We start from the raw sequence: 26,664 nt of genomic DNA on the forward strand, positions 1-26,664 counted from the left end.
AAATCTATAGTGTGTTTATTTATCAGACAGGAAATACATGAGGGGCGTTCAAGTCAAACCGGGACATGTGATGATATTTCTGCTGTATGAAGGTGTAAAAGTGCTGGACGTTTCCAGAAGACTTTGATCCCGGGCGGGTGATGAGACTCTCAGCCGCAGTAAAACATCTGAAGGTCTAAAGCAGCCTCTAGTGAGACACTGGGATAAGTGTGTTAGTGTAGGAGGGGATTATATAGAGGAATAAAGGAGTGTTTACTCTCAGGACTGTGACGATCAAAAGTCCTGCTTTGACTTGAACGCCCCTCATATAACAGGACCAAAGAAGTGAATTTTTTTTGCTGTGAAAAACAACAACTAAACAAGTGAAAACAAAACAAAAAAAATGATTTAATCATAATTATTTATAGTTTCTTCACATGAAATAACATCAAACCCAATCTAACATTCTTTCTCCTCCTTCTAGACAAACCTACCAATGTTTAAATTCTTTGTTCTATCAGCAGATTAGTTTAAGACTTTATTTATAGAAATAATAAAATAAAACGATCTGCCAATACAACAAGAACGTGTTGCTTAAAAATGAGTAGCATGTGTCTAGGAATAGATTTAAATATCTTAGTCTGGATTTAAAATGCTTTGATGGACAGAAACGCGAGGATGGTGGGCGTCACTGCATGATTAGGTTTAATGGACCTGCATCGACGCGTCCACACTCACCATTCAGCAGGACAAAGAGCAGCGCTTGATCCAGCACCTCCTCGTCAACCACATGAATGGAACGAGCCTGAGGATGCTCTCCTGACACAGGAGCTCAGTGTGTGATTCTATCCAGGAAGTTTTGTGTCTCTTCGGATTACAATCCTAATAGCAGATGCTCTCTAAATGAAGGAAGGGGGCACAAAGTTTTGCTCACTTAAAGGAATGATAAAGATAATTCATTGTGTCCTAATTAATATTGTTTTGTGTGTTATTGAGTGTTCAGGACATACATTTTAGCATGACACAATGTCCTTGCTGTAGTGTGTGTGTGTGTGTGTGTGTGTGTGAGAGAGAGAGAGCACAATACAGATGTAATGACTTGACGTGACTCAACATTGTACCAGTGACACACACACACACACACACACAAATAATACACACTGTAGACTTCAGAGTGTGTATATATAGACTACTGCTTCCTGATGATCGGACTCGTCTACACACTCGTCTTCCTGAAAGTTCATTCCAGCTTTACTCCTTACACTCCTCTCTCCTCCTTCTCCTTCCACCTCCTCCGTCCTTTTTCCAGGTTTTGGAGAACTACAACAAGGGCAAGACGGCTCTTCTGTCCGCTGCTAAAATCATGGTGAGCCCAACCGAAGTGGACCTGAACGCCGAGACCTACTTCCACGGCGTCTCCAACTCCCACGAGCCCACGCCGCAAACCCAGCACCGCAGGAACAGCAGCGTCCGGTGAGCTTCGTTGGCACACACACACTCAGCCCCGCTGACATCACAGCAGGACCTCGGCATATCAATTCAATCTGTTCCTAAGACGAGTTCTTAAGGTGAAATGTCGTATTGTGAAACACGTTGTCCCATAGGGAATAATGTAAATGCAGATAATCCAGGCCAGCCATCCAAAAATATCACCAGTATTACCAATGTCCAACACTATAATCATATTTTTGCATATAAAAACAATCAAAACAGTTTCAGTTCCCAAGGTGAAAATCCGTGAGACAGGGCATTCGTATGTTGAGGTTCCACTGTTGATATGAAATGATGTCGATGATGTCAGAACACACATAATTAGTTGAAGAGAATCTGCTTGTGAACAGTTGACATGTCACATGACTGCAGCGATTATTAGAGGATATTCTTAAATTATTAGCAGCATCACGAACACCAAAAGCAGCCCAGGCCAAAGATGTTGATTACTGCTGGATGATGGAGCACAGTGAGGAGGAGGAGGAGGAGGAGGAGGAGGTTAGAGAGGCAGCAATCAGTTCTTTTAAGAATTCAATGCTTGAGGATTTCTGTAGGAAATATCGGGTCACAGCGTCTCCAAATGTCCATTCAGCCTTTACATCCGGTCAGGTAACTGTTCAAGAAGTCCTGCAAAAAAAAATCCTCATCTGTCGTCTAATCACTAGACACAACTAGGCTTCACGTAGACACAACTCAGGAATCGCTATGGCATGCATCCAGGTTGTGTTCGGCATAAATGGGTCTCACACCAATTAAAGTACCAAGAGATTTTAAATTAAAACCTGTGCCAAAAAGCTACATAACACTCACAGCACGTGGATCAACAGGGCTGGAGCATCTCCGGAGATTTCTGTATGAAACAGGAGATACCTTTTATAATGTCAGGGGGAGGGGGTTTAAAATAATTTTGATAAATGTGACCATTTGACGAAAGGATTGTTTAAGGATGCCAATAAATATAGTGATGGTATATGTATGTATATTAAACTATATAGAACATTATGTACTACACATTGTAATACACACTGTGCACGACATTAGAGCAGCGTAATGTATTCTAGCTTCATGGATTTAGTCCTAATGGGATCATGTGATCTGTCTGATCGTAACCACGGGCCCTGTCCTCTCTCACTCTCGTTCTCTCTAGAGGAAGCACATATGGTAGTATGCAGTTCCCCCTCAGGGTCAGTAGAGAAGCACAGCGTAGATGAAGTCCTGCCGCATTAACTTAACCTGCATTTCCTTTTTCTCCCTTTTCTCCCTCCACCTTCATGGCCATGTCTCTTCCATCTTCTTTTAACATCTTTAATCCATACATCTGTACCTTTCTTTTATTTTTAATTTCATATCTTTTACTCTATTTTGTTTTCCAACCTTTTCTGTACACTCATATATATCCATCGCTTTTGCTTCCTCCTTCGCTCCCTCCCTGTCCTCTTCCTTCTCTTCTGTAGCTCCTGCGCTCGATCCGAGATTTCTCTGGATGGTTTTTCGGAGTGCCCTCCTCCAGCCGTGCCTGTGGTGCTGATGGGCGCTCGTGAGCGCTTGGCCCTGGAGCTGCGAGAGCGAAAGGCTCCGTTGGCGGTCATGGAAAGCCTTTCGGACGTCGACTCGGTCTACAGCATGGACTCCCGCCGCTCTTCAGCTGCTTTCAGAGGATCACCGTGTCTCGGAACGCTCCCTTTCCCGCTCGACGCCCCGATTCCTGAAGAGAATCCATCCCTGAGCTCACGAACTGAGCTAATTCAGGCCTCACCTGAGCGAGAACTTTTGGGCCAAACCGGGCCTTGCTGCCCCTCACCACCAGAACTCGCATTACCTCCCAGTGAAAGCCACAGCCTCTCTCCAGAACTTGCGGTACCTTCTAATCAAGGCCGTTCCCTTTCTCAAATCAACCGTGGTGGCCATTTTACCCGGTTTGCATACAAACACACGGGTGAGGGTCAGACAGGCCAGCAGAAGGCACTTTTACGCTCCAAATCGGAAAGTTTTGAAGTGGTTCAGAGGTCTAACAGCAAGAACTCAAGTCCTGTGGTACCCTGGACAGGGATTACAAAGAAGCAACGAGGAGAGAATACAAAAACTGATGGTGTGAAGAAAGAGGTGCGAGTAACTCCACTGTCCAACGGAAACACCAGTCAGGCAGTGCTGGAGTTTGCTCAGTACCTGGATTCCCTTTTCAAGCTAGACGGAAGCGACTCTCTTCCTCTGGACAATTCTGACGCAGAGTCCGAGTCGGGACGTGGCTCTTCAGTTCAGACGGAAGAACAGCGCATGGAGGATTTGGATAGCGAGCAGCAGCTACTGGCCAGAGCCACACTTGAGCCTAACCTCGTCCCTAAGCCTCCTCGAACCTTTGCCGGCTCCACCGAACCCGAGTCCGGTGTCTCTCTCTCTCCGTCCTTCCCTTTATCCTCGTCCGGAGAGATGAACGACCTCTCGCCTGTCAATCACACCGTCCTACGGACTCCCGCTGCTTCCTCTTACGAAGAGAACACGTTATCATCTGTAGTGTAGTGCGAGACGGACTTCAGAAAATCGGCTTTTTCGGTGTCTGTACGTTTAATTTTCCAGTTCTCTCTTCAGACCTCTCTTGAGGTCCTTCCTAACTGTAAAGTGGTGGCATGGGGGAATTTGATCCTCGCTCTAAAAAAGATGCATGCGTAGCAACTTGTTCAAGACGTCTAGGCTGAGAAGCATTCAGAAACCTCATTTTGTACGACAGGTGGACGTTTATATGCCAGCGCAGTCTACATGCACTGATTACGAAGGGTTTCTCATGAAAACAAGGACACACAAAGACGCTTCACACAACAACATTCTCGTCGAGCCTGAGCTTATGTTTACATTTACGTCAAAGCCACCGAACAGCACGCGCAGAGCGGATTGCAGGTTAGCGGGTGACAAGTCGCGGACGGAGTGATACTTCCTCAGGGCTTTTAAGAGCAGAGATGAAAGAAAGATAGAAAATTATTTCTGTGTTTATACCTTTTGGATTAAGGACGGCGTGGCGTGTTTTGTTGAGCATGTGCACAAAGTTTGGGGGCCTTTTTTTATTTTTACTTTTAATTTACAACTCTGTTTTGGTGTGCATGAGAAAATATTTAAAAAATGAATGCTAATTTATAGCTCTTTTTGTCAATATTTCCCAGCCAAATATGTGTAGGAAATGACCTGCAAAGAAAAAAACACCTACATGGATTTATTGGTATTATATTTATTAGTATTTTTTCATGTTTTGCCGTATCAATGCGCCGCCGTGAGGCATGCACACCAGGCACCGACTTACAGAAGACTTTTTTTAATTTAAGTTAAGGAATCAAATCAAGAACACGTAGCAGCAACTGGTCTTTTTTAGGGAGTCTCAGTCTCTCTTATACACACATACACACACATATCTGCATTTTTATCATTTCTACTGCTGTTGCTATGACTTCTGTTGCGTTACTCAGTGGTTTTATCTTTATGATGAATATTTCAGTAACTGTTCCAGTGCGACTTGCCTTTTCTAAATTTTTTTTCCTGAATGATGTGTTTTGATTTGAAACTTTTTTATTCTTTTTTTTTAATAGCAGGAGTTCATTTTGTGTTTGTAGGAAAACTACAGCAGTGGGACACTTTCAGCACTAAACCTTTTTAAAGTAAGTGCCCCCCTCCTGATATGGCATTATAACAGCACATGCCTACTTTCATTCCATCCAGGCCAGTTTTTCCTCTCAGTGATAAAAGCTCCAGGTTACTGATCCTGTACAAATCCTCACCCTTCGTTCCCCTTAGCGTCCCTCGCTGCTGTACTCTTCCCTCTACGTGATCGTAAATAGCTGTTTATTTTATGCAAGTAAATCTCCCATCTTGTTTTTTTTTTCTTCTTCAGTTTAACTAAATAATAATGAAATAAATATTCCACTTTGACATTCTAATGACAAATGGCTGTATCATGTACCATAGTAATGACTTTATCTGAAATCTATAACTATATGGAGTATATAATATAAATATTTCAGGGGTGGGCGGGGTTTATCTGTGCATATACACTGATTTATTAAACGAATCAGTAAGAGTAGCCATTAATCGTCTGAAGACACTTTTCTTTCTATTGTTGCCAGATAACTTGCCGGTCCTTACTTTTCATCATGAATGAGAATGTATTTAAAAAAAAAAAAAAAACTGCCTGCGTGCACACACAAACACACTCACACACATATACACACACACACATGCACACACACACACACACACACACACACACACAATGTACTTTGCCTGTAAAATAATAAAACACTACAGATTTCAGACATTCTCATGTTGTTTTGTTCTCTTATTTCTGATTCTCAAACACACGGTCGAACAAGTGGAGCTGAAGAGCTCGGTGATTTAACAACCTGGCTTATGGCAAAGATGATGACCTTTAGTACGAATCAGTTACTCATTTCTTTTTGTCAAATGTAAGCACTTGTCTTGTAAACTAGAGGTTTGTAGGAGCGACAACAGCTGGCTTTGAGAGCTGACTTTCCATAGATGAACAAGCCTAAGACTGCGAACGACGTGTGCGGTGCCAAGCGTGGGCTGGTGTGAAGTGGTTTAAAGAACTACCTCTGGACTCTGGTGCAGTGGAAACGTGTCCTCCGGAGTGATGAATCATCCTTCACAGTCTGATGGAAGAACTTGGGTTTGGTGGACGAGAGGGAGAACGCTATCTACAGAAGGGTGGGGTGTTGGTGGTAGAGCGTGGCGGAGGAGGGACAGCAGTACGGGGCTGTTTCTTCTGATTTCTTGCCACTGAAGGGTGTTGCTAATGTCAGCGTTTTGAACATCATGGCAACAGTTTGGGGGGGAAACCTGAAAGACCTGGTCCAACATCAGCACTTGACCTTGTAGTTACTGACATTTTGATGACATTCCGGTTGAAATCCAGTAGGTTACATGACAGGGAACTCTAGGTCTCACTCCTTCTCCAACCGTGCCTTGTAAAGTCGATTTTCAATTCCAGTCTTTCTTAAAACGTCTAAAGCGTCCTTTCCTGATTTTTTCTTCACTTGTTTTGTGTCTTGAACTCTTCATCTGCTTTATCCTGCACTTTCACACACTCTATCTTAAGGAAGGCTGCCCTTCAGAGTGGGCTTTAAAGGGACGGTAAGATGAAGGAGGATGAGACCTACAGCTGGCGGTAAGTAATGCAACCTACTGGATTCCAACTGCCATTAAACAACAAAGGAGATGAAGAAGAAGTTTGGAAAGTCTTTAGAGGAGAACAGAGACTGGTACTGTTTTTTTTTTTTTTTTACTTTAACTTTGATGTCTACAAGCCTTAGTGCCAGCACGGTGGCTTAGTGGTTAGCACTGCCATCTTGTCCCTCCAGGATTCGATTCCCACCTCGGGGACTGTGTGTGTGGAGTTTGCATGTTCTCCCCATACTTGGTGGGATTCCTCCAAGTGCTCCGGTCTCCTCCCACAATCCAAAGACATGCAGATTAGGAGCAATGGCGTTCCCGGACTGCCCGTGGTGTGTGTGTAGGCACCATGACCCTGTATACTGGATAAAGCGGTATAGACGATGAGTGAGTATCTACAAGCGCATAAAGTGTACATATACTTTTGGCCATGTACTGTTTCAGATCTTACCTAAAGCAGAATTACAATCCTGTACATAGTAATTTTAAGTTTTATTTTATTTGTCACATACACACCCATACACAGTATGACACGCAGTGGACCGCTTGTACGCCTGTTCCTGACCTAAAAAAGAAGATAGAATGAGAAGGTAAGAAAAGGCAAATTGCATGTAACAGTTAACTATAAAATCTACAAATATACATTTAGAATAAAATTTAATTGTAAATACAAAAATATTAACTGTATAATGTAAAAAGTCTAACATGTATAAATAAATAATTAGGTTGTATAATAATGTAATCTCTATCTGTCTAAAGCCATAGTAACCTCAGTACATTCAGTATAATATAAACATATTTATTTGTTGTTATTTTTTTAGTATAATATAAACTCGGAGCTAAACTCTCTTCCCGACTACGTCATATTCATAAGCCCCACGTATGAATGGGTGCGATCCCATTGGCTGAAGTGCTCGTTCAAACAGCCAATCATAGCCCAGGACTCCGGACACGCTCAACCAATCAGAATGAGCTCGAGAGGAATGCGGGTGACTGGAAAGCGCCGCGTCCTAATCCACTTTAGCACTTAGTGTGGCGTACAGTTAGTGCAGTCAGGCCTGCGTAGTGCACTCTTATGAGGAGAGAACAACTGCATTTGGGATTGGACCGCAGCATTAGCCTAGCTCTGTGTGCTAATGCGGCTGCAGCTTCTAGCCTGGAGAGCTAGCTTCAATGCAGAGCTGTGTGTTGTGTTTGTTTATTTGTTGTTGATTTTCTGAAAGCACTTTGTTACAATAAATACACAGAATAATAATTAAGTTAATCACGCTAAGGAATGGACTCAGACGAGGGCTATAACTACGAGTTCGACGACGAAGAGGAGTGCAGCGAGGACAGTGTTGAGGAGGAAGCCGACGACGACGCGCTGGAGCTGGGCGAGGTGGAGCTGGAGGAGCCGGTGGTGGCCGGGGGAGAGCGGGACGGCTGCGGGGAGACGGGAGGCGGCGGCGGGGGAGGCCTCGGGGCTGACCGGGACGAGGAGGAGGAGGACTACCGCTACGAGGTGCTGACCGCGGAGCAGATCCTCCAGCACATGGTGGAGTGTATCAGGGAGGTGAACGAGGTGATCCAGGTATTTAGGCTGCGACACACACACACACACAGTCTCCGCTCGGGTACGTAATAATGCTGTTAATAATATTAAGGATAATTATCTGTCTCTGACACTAATAACACTGCGGCCCCTGTTAGCACCCCCGGGTTAGCCTAGCTTCTCTTATTTATACATCATGACCTGAACTCAGTACTACACACACATGGACAATCCGCTGGGACAGTGAAGTCTGTGACTTACAGACAGATAGACATTGCAGTGTGTGTGTGTTGTTACTGATTGTGGCAGTGTGCCAAAAAGTTTAAAGAAGTGTTGGAGTGAAAGCACAGAGTTTTACGACACCTGAGGCGGTTTGGCGACAGCTGGAGATCAGCACAGGAGAGAAAACCCTGCAGTTCATCAATAACAAAAATAATAAGAAGAATCAGAATCAGAACAGGTTTCAAAATGTCAAACAGAAAGCGGATATGTTTAATCTAGTTCTTGCAACTATAATGTGATTAGATCAGGGTAGAGAATGTTTATTTTTACATTTATTTTAGATAATATAACTTACAATACAATATCATCATATGGTTTATAATACTTTTATTCCAGGGTAAACTATCATAAGCAATCTCATTGTAATATAATTAAAACTTGCAAAAGGAAACAATAATAGCAATAATAATAATATACTTTAAACTACTTCTTATAACTGTACAAAAAATGCATAAGGATAAAGTTTTTTTTTTTCATGTGATCATAAACCATAGAATATTTACTATACAAGACTCGCACTCACTCATCGGATATAGGGCATTATCCTGTAGACAGGATCACGGGGGGCCTAGAGCCTATTCCAAAAGACCCTCACATACAAACGCTAATTCACACATTACAGGCAGAAATTGACCCTGGACCCTGGAGGTGCAAGGCAACACTCCTAATCAATACACCACATATAGTACTACTTTATTATAATATAGTTACCACTTACAAAAGAAAACCTAATTTATTTGTAACAATCATAGACTTTAAAATGTTTTTTTTAAGTGGAAAATGTATACTTTTAAACTAACTCTTGTAACTGTTAAGTGCAAAAAATGCATCAGGATAAAAAGTTTTTTATACATTAATTCATGCGGATGTTTACAAGATATATTCACTCAGTTTATTTGTATCTTTTTATTACAAGTACACTGCTGTAACCTTCATACAAAAATCTGTTTCTATATTGAACTGACTGCTGATAATTTTATACAAACTTTCTACATTGCATTAAAGATGTAAACACTCGAGAGAGAAGAGAAACAGTATTTCGATTCCTCTGTATGTCTGCACATAAAGTGGCAAATAAAAAACTTTAATAGTTACAACTCGCAAAATAAAACATCATTTATTAAAAGCATTATTATTAGTAGTAGTATTTTTATTATTATTAGTATTTTATTATTATTAGTAGTAGTAATAGGAGTAATAATTATAATTATAACATCAGTTCTATCCATGTGATCATTAAAAGATTTGTATAATCAAGTAGTTACACATAAATGAATAAAATAATGTAACAAATGTACAGGATAAAGTTAAACATAAAAGGCTAAAAGTTGTTTTTGTTAAATAAAGAAGGATCACAAACCTAAAGTCTTTTTTACATAACTTTATATTAAAAGTAAATAAATGTAATAATTCCATAAACAGCTATTAGTTTCAGTTTCAAATACCATGTATTTATTTAAAATTATTTTTAAATAAATGTATTTATATTTCTAGCAGACTGTATGTATGTGTTTATGACGTTTTCCTGATTTAATTCTATTAAATTAACTCCTAATCACTTGTGAGAACTCCTAACATGTTAGCTTACTAGCCTAGCATGCTCGCAATATTATTATTAATATAATAATAATTATTATTGTTCTTATCGTAGAGGAGTGTTTATCTTGGTGTTAAACACACACACACACACACACACACACGCGGTTTGTTGCCGTCAGGCTGTTGTTAGCTCGGCGCTAATTTACCTCACAGTGCTAAGCTAACAGCCGTCTCCTGAGCGCGCGCGCGCGCGCACACACACACACACAGTCCCGGTCTCATCTACTGACCTCCCGCTTTATTGTTGTATTTTTATTAAAATAATAATCTTGAGTGTGGTGTTATTATCTGAAAATGGATTAGCATTAGCGGTGTGATTTAGCATTAGCTGGCCGAGCCTCTGAGACTTTCCCTGGGTTAGTGTTAGAGAGAGTTAATGAGTAAACACAGTTAAATAGTTTGACTCTATGATGATATATAAAGAGGTCAGTCAGTGATTCATTACTGATTCATCTGGGTTTTATTTTATTTAGTGTTTGATCATGTCCTGACTCTGAGGAGAGCTCGGGGTTATCACCAGAACCACTGACTGACTGACTGACTGACTGTTCCCTGGTTCTGTTTGGTGTTTTCTCTCTGCTTTCTGTCTGTCTGTCCACCTGTCTGTCTGTTTATATGTCTGTCTGTGTGGCTGTCCACCTGTCTGTCTGTCCACCTGTGTGGCTGTCCACTTGTCTGTCTGTCTGTCCACTTGTCTGTCTGTTCATATGTCTGTCTGTCTGTTCATATGTCTGTCTGTCTGTTCATATGTCTGTCTGTGTGTCTGTTCACCTGTCTGTCTGTCCACCTGTCTGTCTGTCTTCATATGTCTGTCTGTCTGTTCATATGTCTGTCTGTGTATCTGTTCACCTGTCTGTCTGTCCACCTGTGTGGCTGTCCACTTGTCTGTCTGTCTGTCCACTTGTCTGTCTGTTCATATGTCTGTCTGTCTGTTCATATGTCTGTCTGTGTGTCTGTTCACCTGTCTGTCTGTCCACCTGTCTGTCTGTCCACCTGTCTGTCTGTCTTCATATGTCTGTCTGTCTGTTCATATGTCTGTCTGTGTATCTGTTCACCTGTCTGTCTGTCCACCTGTGTGGCTGTCCACTTGTCTGTCTGTCTGTCCACTTGTCTGTCTGTTCATATGTCTGTCTGTCTGTTCATATGTCTGTCTGTGTGTCTGTTCACCTGTCTGTCTGTCCACCTGTCTGTCTGTCTTCATATGTCTGTCTGTGTGTCTGTCCACCTGTCTGTCTGTCTGTCCACCTGTCTGTCTGTCTGTCCACCTGTCTGTCTGTCCACCTGTCTGTCTGCCTGTTTTGTCTGTCTGTTTATCTGTCTGTCTGTCTCTCTCTGTCAGTTCGTCTGTTTGTTTTTGCCGGTTTGCCACACTGTTCGCCTGTCTGTCTGTTCGCCTGTCTGTCTGTTCGCCCGTCTGTCTCTTTTTGTTTGTTGGCCCGTCTGTCTGTTCGTTCGCCTGTCTGTTCGTTCGCCTGTCTGTTCGTCCGTTCGTTCGTCCGTCTGTCTGTTCGTCCGTCTGTCTGTTTCTGTCTGGTCGCCCGTTTGTCTGTCTCTGTCTGTTCATCTCTCTGTCTGTTAATCTGTCTGTCTGTGGAGATTCTCACTGTATAGCCCCAGATTGTCCTGTGTGGTGATCCACCACAGGCCGTGATGTTACAGGACATTAATCAGCCCCGGGGTGGCCTGGTGCAGCCCAGTTCTTTACCCCAAAGGTTCTCCACTGTCTGCCCCTACAGCGCCACCTTTAAAACAATTATCACTTTCACTGTTGCTGTAACATTTTCCAAAAATCACAAAGATCCTCATATTATCATGATAGACTGGGAGAGGGCTTTCTGTGTTGAAGAATGTGATGACTGTAAAAACCAGCTGTGTTTGCTTTTAGAAACTGATTTGAGTTCATGGCAGTTTATTCACGATTTAGATTTCAAGATTTGGCAACCCTGCGATTACTACACACTGTTCCTTAACCTCTGCTGGTTTGGGACTGCTATTTAATCTCTCTTTCTCATGCGCATGCACACATACACACGTGCAGATGTTTAGTTCAGTTTCAGCTGTGTCGGATCAGAACACACACTCTGTTCTCTGCTGATGTGTTCGAGTGTGATGAGCTTAGATTACTCGTCTCCTCATGTCTTGTGTGTTTGTTATTGCAGAACCCAGCGACTATAACCAGAATCCTGCTCAGTCACTTCAACTGGGACAAAGAGAAGCTCATGGAGAGGCAAGTGTCCTCGTCCTCCTCCTTCTCCTCCTCCTGTGTGTTAAAGGGCACATCTGTACGCCTCTAAGATGTCTGCACGGTCAGCGTGGTCAGTTATCTGACCAGATGTTTTTCCAGTGTGATTCATTTTAATGGAGGTGGGACGCTCGAGTGGAATAAGATGACTGGATAAGACAGGAAACGGTGTGTGTGTGTGTGCGTGTGTGTGTGGGGGGGGTCAGGAATGTGATAAGGAAATGACTGGAGACGGAAATGGGACGAGGGTCAGGTCCTGGGCTGCAACCGACCAATGATAACATCCATAAAAAGCTTGCTGAGTAAAAACACTTCTGTGGAAGTGTGTGTGTGTGTGTCTGTTTTGCCTCTGACTGATATCTGTTGTTTCTTCTCAGGTACTTTGACGGGAATCTGGATAAATTATTCTCGGAGTGCCACGTCATTAACCCCAGTAAGAAGACGAGGACGAGACCCATGAGCACGCGCTCGTCTAATCAGGACATGCACTGCCAGATCTGCTACCTGAACTACCCCACCACGGTCAGTACCACAGCTCACACTGCAGGGTCCAGGGGCGAGGGCAGTATGGTGTGTGGGAGAGACACCTCAAAGGCCACGACGTACACACATGAATTATTCGTTCATTTATTTATATTTATGTTTTTTATTTGATGCACAACCACAGCGTCACCTAGAGGAGACAATTCATGGAAAAAGTGAGCAGGTGTCGTGATTTACATAAGAGTTTTGGAGCACATCGCACCTGAGCAGAGTGTCGGGGGAGTTGGCTCTTCTTATATGAGGTCACATCAGAGCATAAATCTTATGGCTTGTTTAAACCTGGGGCAGTGCAAAAATTATTGATTTGCCGATCGGTCTCGGGTGTAAAGGATTCTCACAACAGAAGTTTTCAAGTGGCGCAACAGAAACGCATTTCATAGAGTTACGTTATTTTAAAAAAATCACTTATTAAAAGCCTTAAAATTACTCATAAAATTTTTTCTCCACCCCTCACCATTTCTCTATAATTCTACAGGAAAACTATTTTCATCCCCAATTATTATGAATTATTATGAATTATTATTAGAAATAATAATGATGCCGAATGACAGAGATACATCAAATCGTGTAAATGTTAAACTCTTGTGTTTGAAGTTAGTTTGTAGTTTTTAAATGCTGCATTTGTTTTTTTAAGTGAGAAAACTAATATTATAAGGAACGGGCTACATTTAATTACTCATTAAACTTCTTAAAGGTTTTAAATCCTGTTAAAATGTAATACGGAATCTGGATATTCATAAAATTATGATTCTTATCAACTTGCAATTTTAATCGAATTGGCACTGAGGTATCGTGATATTGTATCAGGTGATTCCCATTCTTATTCTGTTTATATGTACACACACACGCACACACACACACACACAACAACAGATCTAAATGTTTAAACATGACCTAAAAATTAATTTTCTATAACGGCTTTGGTTAGTAAAGAATTAACCTCTACACTAAGTCATTTATTTTCTCTCCTCTCGGCTCACTGCGTTCTTTTCTGAGCATTATTTGTAAATATAATCATTAATAATAATTTATTTTTTCCAGTATTTCACAGGTCTGGAGTGTGGACACAAGTTCTGCATGCAGTGCTGGGGGGATTACCTGACCACCAAAATTATAGAGGAGGGCATGGGCCAGGCAAGTTCCTCCACACATCCTGTCACTAGTTAATGAGATCTTCAGCAACCTGGAGCTGAATAAACCACTCTAAAGGTTTTATAATGTGGCGTTCCAGTCAAACTGGGACTTTCTGCTGAATGAAGGTGTAAAAGTGCTGGACATTTCCAGAAGACTTTGATCCCGGTCGGGTGATGAGACTCTTAGCCGCAGTAAAACATCTGAAGGTTTTAAAGAAACCGTCCGTCTGTAAATGACGACTTTTAGCCGTAAAAATACTCAGATATACATGGTGCAGATTAGCCAATTCCCTACTGCAGTGTTACCTCGGCGTATGAATTTGATCCGTACCGAAGGCGAATTCTTAAGGTGAAATGTCACATTGTGAAACACGTTGTCCCATAGGGAATAATGTAAATGCAGATAATCCGTTCCAGTCACTCAAAAATATTACCAATTTCCAACACTATAATTATATTTTTGCATGTTAAAACAATCAAAACATTAAAAAAGACATGTAAATTAAGTAAAATATGAAATAAATAGACATTGAATCTCACTTAACCCCTCATTTATGATTCCTCTCGGCATCGACGGCTTTAATAAACCAAACTGAAAGCGGCTCCCTTTTCTTCCTGCTACCGTCCTTGATAACATTCCTGTGACCCCGCGGTGCTACGTCGTCACTAAATCTTACATAAAATGGCAAAAAACATGTAAACTCACTTCACTCGACTTTCCACTGATGCTAACTAGTTTTGACTTTTTTGGCTTTGATCTCTGGGACTTCTGTTCCGTTCGGTCACTCGGATGCCGAGAATGCTTCATATGTCGAGGCTAATTTCTTGTAAAATTTCAGCTCTTAAGGTGGGGCATTCATATTCCAAGGTACCACTGTACACTGATAGTCAGGTCTTATACACACACACACACACACACACACACACACACACACACACACACACACACACACACAATCAATCCTGTGTGTTTCTCTCTCTCCTCTCTACAGACCATCTCTTGTCCTGCCCACAACTGTGATATTCTGGTTGATGACAACACTGTGATGTAAGTTCTGCTTCAGGATATTTCATACACTCTATTTAGCATGCATTACCAGTCATTAATGTGTGTGTGTGTGTGTGTGTGTGTGTGCCTTGCAGGAGGTTGATCACCGACTCCAAAGTGAAGCTGAAGTACCAACATCTAATCACAAATAGTTTTGTAGAGGTACGAGTCCTGACCAAACAGAGAGTCACATGATCTAGCTAACTCTCTACCACATGCGCACACACACTTTTTTAAAAAGAATGTTTTCAGTGGCTAATTCTGCTCTTCTTCTCTCTTCCTGCAGTGTAATAGACTGTTAAAATGGTGTCCGGCTCCTGACTGTCATCATGTGGTCAAGGTCCAGTATCCAGACGCCAAACCAGTGCGCTGCAAATGCGGGAGACAGTTCTGGTATATATAAACAAAACAACATCTCCAGTCAGACAGAGTGCACCGCACCCATCCACACTGATCGTAGAGTCTCCTGCCCGCTGGCTAATCCGTGCACTCTTATCTGCTCTTATCTGTTTAGTTTCAACTGTGGCGAGAACTGGCACGACCCGGTGAAGTGTAAGGTGTGTCCATGTCACTGCTCAGCACTGACGCTCTCTCATGCTCCCCAGGTAGAGAACCTGCTTTGCTTATTCTGTGTGTTTTGATGCGCTCTCCTCTCACTAGTGGTTGAGGAAGTGGATAAAGAAATGCGACGACGACAGTGAAACCTCGAACTGGATCGCAGCAAATACCAAGGTACGGCCGGGCGGGCACGGAGACGCCGCCACACGTCACATAAACAGGAACGCTTCCGTCATCCAAATCACTGCTCACTCACAGTCACGTTATGTGCGTTTGTGTATGAACGTATGAACAGGAGTGTCCCAAGTGCCACGTGACCATCGAGAAGGACGGCGGGTGTAACCACATGGTTTGCCGTAACCAGAACTGTAAGGCGGAGTTCTGTTGGGTGTGTCTGGGTCCCTGGGAGCCTCACGGCTCGGCCTGGTGAGTGTGTTTTATCACAGTACGTAACCACACAGACGCCTAAAGCAGTGTTTGGTTAAACACGTTCGCATTTGAGGTGGTAAAAGGTTGCAGTTCCTCTATTAGCCTACAGGTGGTGCACTCTAAACTATTCACACATAGGAGGCAGGACAGCATCCTGAAAAAAAAAATGTAATGAAATAAATAAACTGTCCTGCAGGTACAACTGCAATCGCTACAACGAAGACGACGCCAAGGCGGCCCGAGACGCTCAGGAGGTAGTGTGTACCTGCTTTCTAAAAGGTTTACACTCTGCTAATTTAATGATTACTGATGAATGTTTACAGAGAATACAGTGATGTGCAAGCGTGCACCCTAAAGCCTAACCACTAGAGGGCGTGAAAGTAGAATAAATAACATAACCTGATTAATACATAACCTCTAATGTGGTGTGAGTTACTCAGACAGGACATCTTTTGGTTTTTCATTTTCCCTTAAAACATGATTAAGGATAATTAACTACCAGAAGCTGCTACTCTTTGACAGTTTTTTAAACAAATAAACAGTTAAACTGTGTTGAAGTGGAGAAAAGAGGACACTGAATCTGATTTACAGCTTTTATATACTGTGTGTGATGAAGGGTAAACCTGTGTGTGTGTGTGTGTTTGGTGGCCAGCGGTCCCGCGCAGCACTACAGCGTTACCTTTTCTACTGCAACCGCTACATGAACCACATGCAGAGCCTGCGCTTCGAGCACAAGCTGTACGCGCAGGTCAAGCAGAAGATGGAGGAGATGCAACAGCACAACATGTCGTGGATCGAAGTGCAGTTCCTCAAGAAGGCCGTGGACGTGCTGTGCCAGTGCCGATCCACACTCATGTTCACCTACGTCTTCGCCTTCTACCTCAAGAAGAACAACCAGTCCATCATTTTCGAGGTGCGCGTTAACAGGGTTCGGATCAGTAGTGTTAACTGTTTCTACACTCTGCATTTACACTAAACACCGTGCTGTGTGTCATTTAGAACAATCAGGCTGACCTGGAGAAGGCCACCGAGGTGCTCTCAGGATATCTGGAGCGAGACATTTCCCAGGATTCCTTGCAAGATATCAAACAGAAAGTCCAAGATAAGTACAGGTGAGACGAGCTCTGTCGCTTTAGCGTGATGTCAGTACTAACAGTACACCCCTAACATGACGTGCTCTCTCTTACTCTCTCCAGATACTGCGAGAGCCGACGGCGAGTTCTGCTGCAGCACGTGCACGAGGGCTACGAGAAGGACTTATGGGAGTATTTAGAGGACTGAGAAAGATTTCTCCGATCATAAACTGTCTGTGTGAGGAGGAACCCCTCCCTCCGCCGGTTCCGGAGAGCCCTCTTGGCCATCTCCACACATCCGCTCCACACTGCATCCCTTTTCATACATCATCGTTCTGTTTGTTTTTATTAAGATTCTAAATTAATTTTATTCTACTAAAGAAGTAGCTTTATTAAAGATGAAACCCAAACCCCACCATCACCACCAGCTTATGGTCGTATGTCAGTATTGCAGTTTAGTTTGCACCGAGGAACCGCCCTCTTCCCTCCAGCAGGTGGCGTTCTTCATGGAGACTGTCTCAGTAGTAAGGTGGTTTCCTTCTTCTTTTTTTCTTCTATAGCTTTTTATTTTTTATCAGTTTGGTCTAAGGGCTCGAGCATGGTTTTTGGCGTGAACGTCCAGGCTTAAAGATTTCTTAAAGTTTTTCCTTAAGAACAAATAGCCTTGAGGTGTTGACAGCGGGGTCGTGCATTTCAGTCTGTAAATAACGTGCGTGTATGGAACATGGCGTAGGACGCAGTTTTGTTTTTTGAACAAGTATTTATTTTTTGCAGATGTTCACCAAACCCCAGTGTGTCTGGGACGGCTGCTCTTCAGCTTTATGTTTTTTTTCCCTTTTTTTTTTTTTTTTTTTTAACTCAACTGCTAGAGGATAGAAATCACATCATCATACAGACAGCGGGAGCAGCGTAGCCTTAGAGGTGAAGGAATGGTTTAGAGTGGGAGAGAAGAAAAAAAAATCTGAAATGCACTTTCATAACCGTTGCTCTATGATGTAGGTGATCGTTTCTTTAGTTTTGCGTCTCAGCTAAAAGACTGTCGAAATCTTCTCCACATCAAGTTGCAGGGGTGTCTTTATTTTCGATACACCGAGATGTTGGCTTCCTGCAGAAACGCAGCGAGTCTGATAACCGGGCGCTAGATCTGAGAACGTTTATAAATGTTAAGACCTTCAATTATTTTCAACATCGTCTGCAGGCATGAGTTCACAGCCTTCTGTAATTAGCTAGTGTCGCTGTGATTGACAGGAGATCAAAGGCCCCTCCCACCCATCATGCACAGCCACTTTTATCAGAGATTAGATCTCCGACGACATATTCGCTTTAGTGCAGTACAGATTCGGAGTGTCAGCATCGAAGGGAAGAACTGTGTACTTGTCGTGTGTGTGTGTGTGTGTGTGTGTGTGTGTGGTTGATCAACACTGGGGTAGCTGCAGGGACGCGCCGCCCCATACTGATCAGACTAGACCTACAGGACGTTTGCACTGGTTGTGTTCCTGATCTGTAAACGCAGTACTCGTGCTCCCTCCGTGAATTAAACACGTAATTCCACCACATGAGTTTTCGCTTTGTGCTGAAAGAGATAACTGTGTAATCTGTAAGATACACATAAACACACACACACACACACACACCATAGAAGCTTCTCTAGACCTTTCTGTCTTATAGATAACGCTCCAGAGCTCCCCATTGATCCCTGCGAGGACACAGATAGCACAACGACGATGCTAGTTAGGATGCAGCACTGCACATGGAGCCCCGCTGTGTGTAAAGTCAGAATACTAACAACGTTAACACTCACAGAGCTGCGGGTCGGGTATCTGGTAGCGCGCGGTGTTCAACATGAACGGTGTAGTTTATTGTGCACGATCAGCACAAATGGAAATCAAATGAAGGATTAGTGTTGCGTGTGTTCTTCCAGAATGACGGTTAGGCATAAGTATTGACACCCCATCAATACCTGGCATTATGATATAATCATGACTGTACACAAAATAGTCGTGATATTGATGTGCTGGGAGAGAAACCGATAATGTTAAAAATAATATAATAAATTATTAAATAATAATAATAAAATGAAATTATAAATATACAAGTTGTGATTGTGTAAAAGTTCATCATTACAGCCTAAATTAGTTCTTGTGACTTCTGATGACGCACAGTGCCATATCTCGAGTTGAATAGCTTGCTTGATCTTAATGCGAAAACAGAAAAACTAAGATGAATTTAAAATATATATAATATTAATAATGTGATGTAAATGGATGATGGGGTGTTAATACCTATGCAAGGCCCTGCGCTGTGATACGAGAGCATATGTGATACTGGCACATGCCTGCTACAAAACAGCTCCTTTTACACTGTTTATTGAGTTTTGCGAGTCTTTTCCTTATAAGTGCAGTTTATTCCTGCGTTGTCATACACACCTGTCTTAACACTCGGGAACCGATTCCTGACGATACGTACCTACTTGATCTGTGATCCGGTCTGTAAGCTAACCGACAGCTCTGACTAACCGCCATCGTCTCATGAAACTCATGACTTTCTAGACCCTTGACTGGAGTGTACATAGTTATTTGTGTTTCCCTAACAGCGCCATGGTGAGACGCCTAAAGGACTCCAGTGATGGCTCTACTGGGAGATCTCTTCACCAAAGTGTGAATATTAAATTAAAAAAGAAAATAAGCAAAAGAAAATGAATACTGCCTCCGATGGGAGAAATGTTCGTCTTCAGTGGCTTTCATGTGTTATAACCATTCTTACAAATGAAAAATTGTCCTATTTAAATAAATCTCATTCAAAAGTGTTGAGTTTTCTTTCTTTATTGAATCCACCATGATTCAAAAGGAGTTGTTGATGGTTAAAGAGTTTATAGAAAGAGTTAAAAGGTTCAATCTAATAATAATAATCTGCTGATCTTTAATGTAATCAGTAATATTATTATTATTATTATTTGAGGTTGAAGCCCACGTCCATGTCTGTGTGTCTCTCTGTACAGCAGAACTCTCTGTCTAACTTATTAATACAAAGAAATCCCATTCTGTAAGGTTGAGTATCTTACGCCTTGTTTACACTAAGTTGTCCTTCTTTGGTGCTCAGACAAATACACTCCCTGTTCGGTAATCGGAGAGTGAATCACAGATGAGAAATGGAAAAAGTAGATCAAAGGATAAAGATGAAGTTTTGTCTTAAAACCACTCCAGCGTGTTAAAATTCACTTATACCACTTCAGCGCTGTTATTTCAGCCAAAGTGAAAATATGAACTAATCCCAGTCAAAATATTCACTTTATCTTTTCTAATTAATATCTATTGGTGCAGGTGTTTGTTTACATTGAGACAGTAGCGCATTAGTAGATTATTTTAAAGTGGATTATTAAATCTAAACCTTTATTTATACAGATCTGCAGCATTGTGAGAAGGTTTGATTCCACCTGAACATCACGCTCACATGTTCCATGATGGTGTGTGAGGGTTGGAGTGGAAGAACTCTGAGTGTCCTGACGAGACTCAACCCCACTGAACCATCAGGTTTGGGATAATCTGGAGGCTCCTCGACATTCCGACACGAGCTCACTAACACTCCTGAAGAGTGTGTAGATGAACACACACACACACACAACCCTTGGCAGGAGAGAAAGTGGACAGGGGAATAACCCTGGAATGTGATGTTGAAGACACACACACACACACAGGATCAACACACACTTTGGGTCAGGCTTCAGGGAATACATGGTGAACGAGTCGACTCCGTGTCGACTCCGTTTGGTGAATCTTGAGAATTGAGCATTGATATTACGCTTGTTTTCTCAGTAAACATTTTACACAAACCAGTTAGTAAACAAAATGTTTTTTTTAAATAATTGTAATATTTATCCTGTGGTAATGCTTGTATTTAGTTTATTAAAGAAGGAAATGATTCATCAACGGAAGTGAATCATTTGTACCGAAGCCGAATCACTATGCTCTGGTGCTTTCTGTGTTCAATATTATTTCGAGTAAAACTCATTAAATACCGTGTGAAGTAAAATCATTTATTTTAAAAGAGGTTTTACAGTTTTAGTCGTAGTTGAGAATAAAACTATATAGCCCTGATTCATTTGAGATCCTGAGGGGTCGATTCATTTTTGGTGAACCGAGCTAGATGAACCGACTCACTGGGAAGATTCGGGAATTCTCACATTAATTGTGGCGCGAAAGCGTTAAAAACCTTAGCAAAGACAGTTAGCATGTATCATCACAGGCTAACACTGGGCTAATGGGTGTGTGTGTGTGTGTGTGTGTGTAAATAAACTGGTCAGAACAACACGATATATACCGACATATGATCATAAATAAATAAAGAGAAAACAGGGGCTTGACTTCCGGCACTGCAGTGATGCCTCCACCCACACACACACACACACACACACTGATCCACACACACACACACACACACACTGATCCACACACACACCTCAGGACGACATTATTCTCTACTAGACGGTTCGTAGCGTTATAAAGCGATCAGTGTGTGTGTGTATCACTGTGTGTGTGTATCAGTGTGTGTGTGTGTGTGAGTGAGTGAGTGAGTATCAGTGTGTGTGTGTGTGTGTGTGGATCAGTGTGTGTGTGTGTGTGAGGATCAGTGTGTGTGTGTGAGTGAGTAAGTGAGTATCAGTGTGTGTGTGTGTGTATCACTGTGTGTGTGGATCAGTGTGTGTGTGTGTGAGTGAGTGAGTGAGTATCAGTGTGTGTGTGTGGATCAGTGTGTGTGTGTGTGAGTATCAGTGTGTGTGTGTGAGTGAGTGAGTGAGTATCAGTGTGTGTGTGTGAGTGAGTAAGTGAGTATCAGTGTGTGTGTGTGTATCACTGTGTGTGTGGATCAGTGTGTGTGTGTGTGAGTGAGTGAGTGAGTATCAGTGTGTGTGTGTGGATCAGTGTGTGTGTGTGTGAGTATCAGTGTGTGTGTGTGAGTGAGTGAGTGAGTATCAGTGTGTGTGTGTGTATCAGGTGAGATGTTGTGTAACCACTGAATGTTCAGATGTTTGAAGCTTCCAGGACTGATGAGATCTAACGTGTGTTTTATTTGTTAGGTGATGGAGCTCAGCATCTTCTGGTCCATCTGATCAGTCTGAAGGGGATCAGCAGGAGGTAAGGGAAACCTTTTGCGTCTGATCTTTTAGGTTTTGTCACTGATCTTTTGACTCATCCCCTCCATCTACCCATCTATCTATCCAGCCAGCCAACCATTCATCCATCAATCCACCCACACATCCATCCACCCATCCATCCATCCATCCATCCACCCACCCATGCATCCATCTATCCACTTATTCATCCAGCCACCCATTAATTCATCCACTTTTAGTAAGGTTGCTGCGATGTCTCTGGTGTGTTACTGTAAATAATATGGACTTTTCTGCTCCCAGTGTATTATGTGAAATTCATTAAATGTATAATTTTCTTGTATTCATGGATTATTGTCTTTTTCAGTAGGCCACAAAGAGCATGAGAGCTGCTGAAGATCAGGAGCGCTGCGGCGGTAAGATGCATCCTGGCCTGGAGCGCACTGGTCTTAACAGCGTACCGTAGTTGTACGTAGATGCAGTGATATTTGTGTTGAATTTGTTGCAGTGCTGGACGCTCTGAGGAGGCACTACCTGTACATCTACAACCTGGTTCAGTTCCTGGGCTTCTCCTGGACCTTCAGCCTCCTGACAGCCAATCTCATCCTGCATGGTCAAGGTGAGACGTCACTTAATATCGAAACACAATTGTAATCGTCACCCTGGGTCATATACTGACTATAAATAATATACCTACAGATGATGATGATGATGATGTCACATGGTTGTGGGTTCATGGACTAATGTAGAGCTTTGATCTCTAGGTGCGTTCTACAATGCGTTCAGCTCCTGTGCCGCTGTGCTGTACGGCTGTCAGATGCTGGCGCTGCTGGAGGTGATAAACGCCGCAGTCGGGTTGGTCAAGACCCCCGTCTTCCCCGCCATGATACAGGCAAGGCTGTGACAGATCAAAGGAAACACTTGTAGGACCAACTGAATCAGGCTCAATACCCTCATGTGATTCTACACGTGTTCCTGTTAAAAAATACCTTCTCCCAGTTGGTGTGATGATGATGATGATGATGATGATGATGATGATTTACTCTTTACCTCTAGACAATAATAATAATAATTAATTATTAAATAATAATCAAATTAATGATAAATACAAGTTTTGATTGTGTAACAATTCATCATTGCAGCCTAAATAGTTCTTGTGACTTCTGCCATATCTCTAGTTGAATAGTCTGCTTGATCTAAATGCAAAAACAAAACAACTTGATGAATTTAAAATGTATATAATAATAATAATAATAATAATGTGATGTGAATGGATGATGGGGTGTTAATACAAGGCCCTGCGCTGTGATATGTAAAGTGGTTTGTTAAACTCGAGCGCTGCTGTATAACTGTGTGTGTTGCCGGATGTCACACTGAGAACGCTGTGCTGTGTTTCTGTGCTGGTGTGTGTGAAGGTGATGGGGAGGAACGTGGTCCTGTTCGTGGTTTTCGGCAGTTTGCCCGAGATGCAGGAGCGCAGTGTGGTCTTCTGGGTTTTTTACCTGTGGAGCATCTCTGAGGTCTTCAGGTGAGTGAGAACGTTTGGAGGAACATGTTTAGGTGTTCAGGTGACAAGTTTAAATGTGTGTATACACAACAGGCTTGCGTTTCCTGTGCTGAGTCTCGATGCCAAGTTCAGGACGCTGATTTGTCTCCGCCACGCCCTCCTGTACCCCCTCAGCACCCTGACTGAAGGTGAGGAACGCTGTCCTGTGTGACTTTTAGAAAAGACCTTCTCTCCTTGTTTAATGACTGAAGGGATGTATGTGTGTGTGTGTGTATGTGTGTGTATGTGTGTGTATGTGTGTGTATGTGTGTGTATGTGTGTGTGTGTGTGTGTGTGTGTGTGTGTGTGTGTGTCAGCTGTGGCTGTGCTCCAGTCTCTTCCGCTGTTTGATCAGACCCGACTCTTCAGCGTTGCTCTCCCCGAGTCTGTGGGCTTGTCCCTCAGTTTCTCCTTCTCGCTCCGTCTCTACCTCCTCCTCATGTTTGTCGGTAAGACTGAACTTCATCTCCTTCAGCACCAGATTGGTGTGTTGTGAGTCACATGATCTATGTGTGTTTTACTTAATTACTGCTTTTTTTTTTTTTTTCTTTTCTCTTATCTTATAGGATTTTTCATCAACATTAGACATCTGGTGATCCCAAGCAGAAGATCCCTGCGACTGAAACCACACACAGACTGACGTTTCCATGGCGACATGGTGCTCTTTAAAGGGCTGCACTCTCTGAATTACAGCGAGCGCAATAGAACTGGTTATCATTAATGAGATTGGTCTGTTATTCTGTACATATAGTCAATACGGTTTAATTATGGAAAAGATGTCTTTATAATAATAAATAGTATTAATATTGTCAGCCAGATGGCACATTTTTGTGTGTGTGTGTGCGTGTCTGTGTGTGTGGTGGAGCATGCAGTAGGGTTGATCAGGAGTGTCCAGGAGCCTCACACACCATCGAGTGCTTTATATTTCACTACAGAAGGATGTTTTAAAGCTGAAGGTGCTGAAAAAATCCCAGTGTGCAGTAACGCTCAGGTACGAAGTGTGGCGTGACACTTAACAGGCCCCGTTCTACATCATTAAACTGACTGGATGTAAAGTTTATTATTCTTCTAGATTATGGAACAGTTTTAGTGTAACGTGTGTGTGTGTGTGTGTGCGCGTGCTCTTGTGTGTTAATCTCATACAGAGTGATGTACTTTGTCTGAGCAGTCGGTCTGTCAGTGATCATAAACAAGAAGAGACAATCAGACTGGGGTTGTTATTTATTTACATTAGAATGAAATAGTCTTCAACATAATTTAACACATATTTAAACTTTTTTAATTTACTATAATATTTATGTAAACAATGTCTTTTTTAATTGGAAATATAAACAAGTTACATATACAAACATACATTGTACACTATTTTTTCTACCCATACCCTCCCTCACCAAAAGTTAGCAGAAACAGAAAAAAAAGAAATAGTTATAAATTACACATCAAACAAAAAAAGGAAAAGAAGGAAGTTTTAGAAAAATCTTCTTTTATTACAGATCCAGTTTATCTGCATCTATATATATATTTTTTTTTAGATTTTTCCAATTTTCCCCCCTAATTTAGTCGTAGCCAACTCCTCCCCGTCACCTGGGGGGCTCCCACATTAAGGCTACTACTACCACTCAGCCGGGAGGGCCGAAGACCATCACGTGTTTCCTCCGGACCGCGTGACGTCAGCCGACCGCATCTTTTCGAACTGTTTGTTCACGCAACATTAGGGGCGGAGTAACACACTCGGAGGAAAGTGCTAGCCGCTCCTTCCGCGTGCGCGAGCTTACAGACGCCCCTGATTGGCTGTAGAGTCGTGATTCATGTGGGAGCGCAAGTACCTCTCATCCCTCCCCAGTAAGATTGAAATGATGCTGAAACTGATTTAAAACTATGTAAAGTGGGTTTGAGGTAAAACAAAACGTGGGGTGTTTTTGTGGTAATTTAGCGTATAATCATGATAAGAGAGATCCCATTGATGCTTCCTCTACAGCTACCCAGACGGGAGGATTGGCATCATACTGCGCCCAGAATAACATTGACCACACAGGCCTTAGCAGGCCAGTAATAATAAAGAAAGTTTGGAAGTGCCATTCCTCTTAATTCACGGGGCCTCTGTAGGATACTTTGTTTAATACATGGTTGTATTTTATTCCAAATCATCTTTTATTCCAAATCGTCAAATCTGACTACATAAGTTATTAAAGTTAATTAAATGAATTTGTTAAAAAGATACTGAAATATGTCTAGGAATTTTGGAAACAGATTCATTTCAATTGTCTTTATTCTTCCGCCCAAATAGAGAGGAGCAGGTCTCATCGTTCAAGATCTAATTTTATTTTGGAAAGAAGAACCTGATAATTTGCCTTGTACAGATCGGCATGCTTATGTGTTACGCAAATCCCTAAATATTTGATTTTCCTGGGACTAAACCTAAAGGGGATTGAATCAGGAAACTGTGCTACATTGTTTTCATTGGTATCATTTCACTTTTTTGTAGATTAACCTTATAGTCAGATATTTAACCAAAGTCTTTCAATAAATTCACAAGTTTTGGTAGGAGGATCGGATATGAAAAGCAGAATGTCATCAGCATAAAGGGAGAGAGAGATACCTTCAATACTGGCATTTTCCCTTAATGCACTAGCCAATGGTTCAATAGCCACAGCAAGGAGAAGGGGTGACAAAGGACACCCCTGTCTCGTACCACGCTGAAGCTCAAAGAAAGGGGATAGGTTGTTATTTGTCCGAACGGCAGCCAGTGGGGATGAGTATAGCACTTTTATCCAAGATATAGATTTAGGGCCGAAACCAAATTTACCAAGAGTGTAGAAAAGAAAATCCCAATTCACTCGATCAAATGCTTTTTCAGCAACGAGGTAAATAATTGTTTCCAAATTGTCGGATAGAGATGGGTTAAAGATAACATTCAACATTAGGTAT

General features: G+C 42.2%; 3 protein-coding genes across 4 annotated transcripts in view; all 3 read left to right on the top strand.

Annotated features, from left to right (window-relative positions):
* The window catches only part of dagla (diacylglycerol lipase, alpha), a 33,809-nt gene extending 28,427 nt beyond the window's left edge, over window positions 1–5,382 (top strand). The window contains exons 19-20 of the mRNA XM_053513335.1: window positions 1,289–1,452; window positions 2,925–5,382. Of these exons, the coding sequence (XP_053369310.1) occupies window positions 1,289–1,452; window positions 2,925–3,987 (1,227 nt within the window). The 3' untranslated portion in view covers window positions 3,988–5,382. The remainder of the gene's footprint in view (window positions 1–1,288; window positions 1,453–2,924) is intronic.
* A 2,210-nt stretch (window positions 5,383–7,592) lies between these two features.
* Window positions 7,593–19,886, top strand: arih1l (ariadne homolog, ubiquitin-conjugating enzyme E2 binding protein, 1 like). The gene is made up of 14 exons (XM_053513533.1): window positions 7,593–8,215; window positions 12,217–12,284; window positions 12,677–12,821; window positions 13,884–13,976; window positions 14,968–15,023; window positions 15,119–15,185; window positions 15,310–15,416; window positions 15,538–15,580; window positions 15,684–15,755; window positions 15,877–16,007; window positions 16,207–16,264; window positions 16,663–16,923; window positions 17,010–17,122; window positions 17,207–19,886. The coding sequence occupies exons 1-14, from the start codon at window positions 7,919–7,921 to the stop codon at window positions 17,289–17,291; spliced, it is 1,596 nt and encodes a 531-aa protein (XP_053369508.1). The 5' UTR covers window positions 7,593–7,918; the 3' UTR covers window positions 17,292–19,886.
* Window positions 19,887–20,594: 708 nt separating this feature from the next.
* Window positions 20,595–24,548, top strand: LOC128543115 (very-long-chain (3R)-3-hydroxyacyl-CoA dehydratase-like). Of its 2 annotated transcripts, none has more exons than XM_053513452.1 (9): window positions 20,595–20,613; window positions 22,158–22,215; window positions 22,558–22,606; window positions 22,699–22,809; window positions 22,955–23,082; window positions 23,606–23,718; window positions 23,791–23,885; window positions 24,054–24,185; window positions 24,303–24,548. In XM_053513452.1, the coding sequence occupies exons 3-9, from the start codon at window positions 22,573–22,575 to the stop codon at window positions 24,374–24,376; spliced, it is 687 nt and encodes a 228-aa protein (XP_053369427.1). In that variant the 5' UTR covers window positions 20,595–20,613; window positions 22,158–22,215; window positions 22,558–22,572; the 3' UTR covers window positions 24,377–24,548. The 2 variants fall into 2 exon arrangements, with proteins under 2 accessions (XP_053369427.1, XP_053369426.1); XM_053513451.1 differs by lacking the exon at window positions 20,595–20,613 and adding an exon at window positions 21,516–21,567.
* The last annotated feature ends 2,116 nt before the right edge of the window (window positions 24,549–26,664 follow it).

Source organism: Clarias gariepinus, chromosome 15 (genome assembly GCF_024256425.1).
Source record: "Clarias gariepinus isolate MV-2021 ecotype Netherlands chromosome 15, CGAR_prim_01v2, whole genome shotgun sequence".
NCBI lineage: Eukaryota > Metazoa > Chordata > Actinopteri > Siluriformes > Clariidae > Clarias > Clarias gariepinus.

Coding starts and splice junctions, on each gene's coding strand:
- arih1l (XM_053513533.1), top strand. CDS start 7,919: ATGGACTCAGACGAGGGCTATAACTACGAGTTCGACGACGAAGAGGAG. Junction 15,024..15,118: donor GTTGATGACAACACTGTGAT/GTAAGTTCTGCT, acceptor TGTGCCTTGCAG/GAGGTTGATCACCGACTCCA. Junction 15,417..15,537: donor AAATGCGGGAGACAGTTCTG/GTATATATAAAC, acceptor TTATCTGTTTAG/TTTCAACTGTGGCGAGAACT.
- LOC128543115 (XM_053513452.1), top strand. CDS start 22,573: ATGAGAGCTGCTGAAGATCAGGAGCGCTGCGGCG. Junction 23,083..23,605: donor TCTTCCCCGCCATGATACAG/GCAAGGCTGTGA, acceptor GTGTGTGTGAAG/GTGATGGGGAGGAACGTGGT. Junction 24,186..24,302: donor CCTCCTCCTCATGTTTGTCG/GTAAGACTGAAC, acceptor CTTATCTTATAG/GATTTTTCATCAACATTAGA.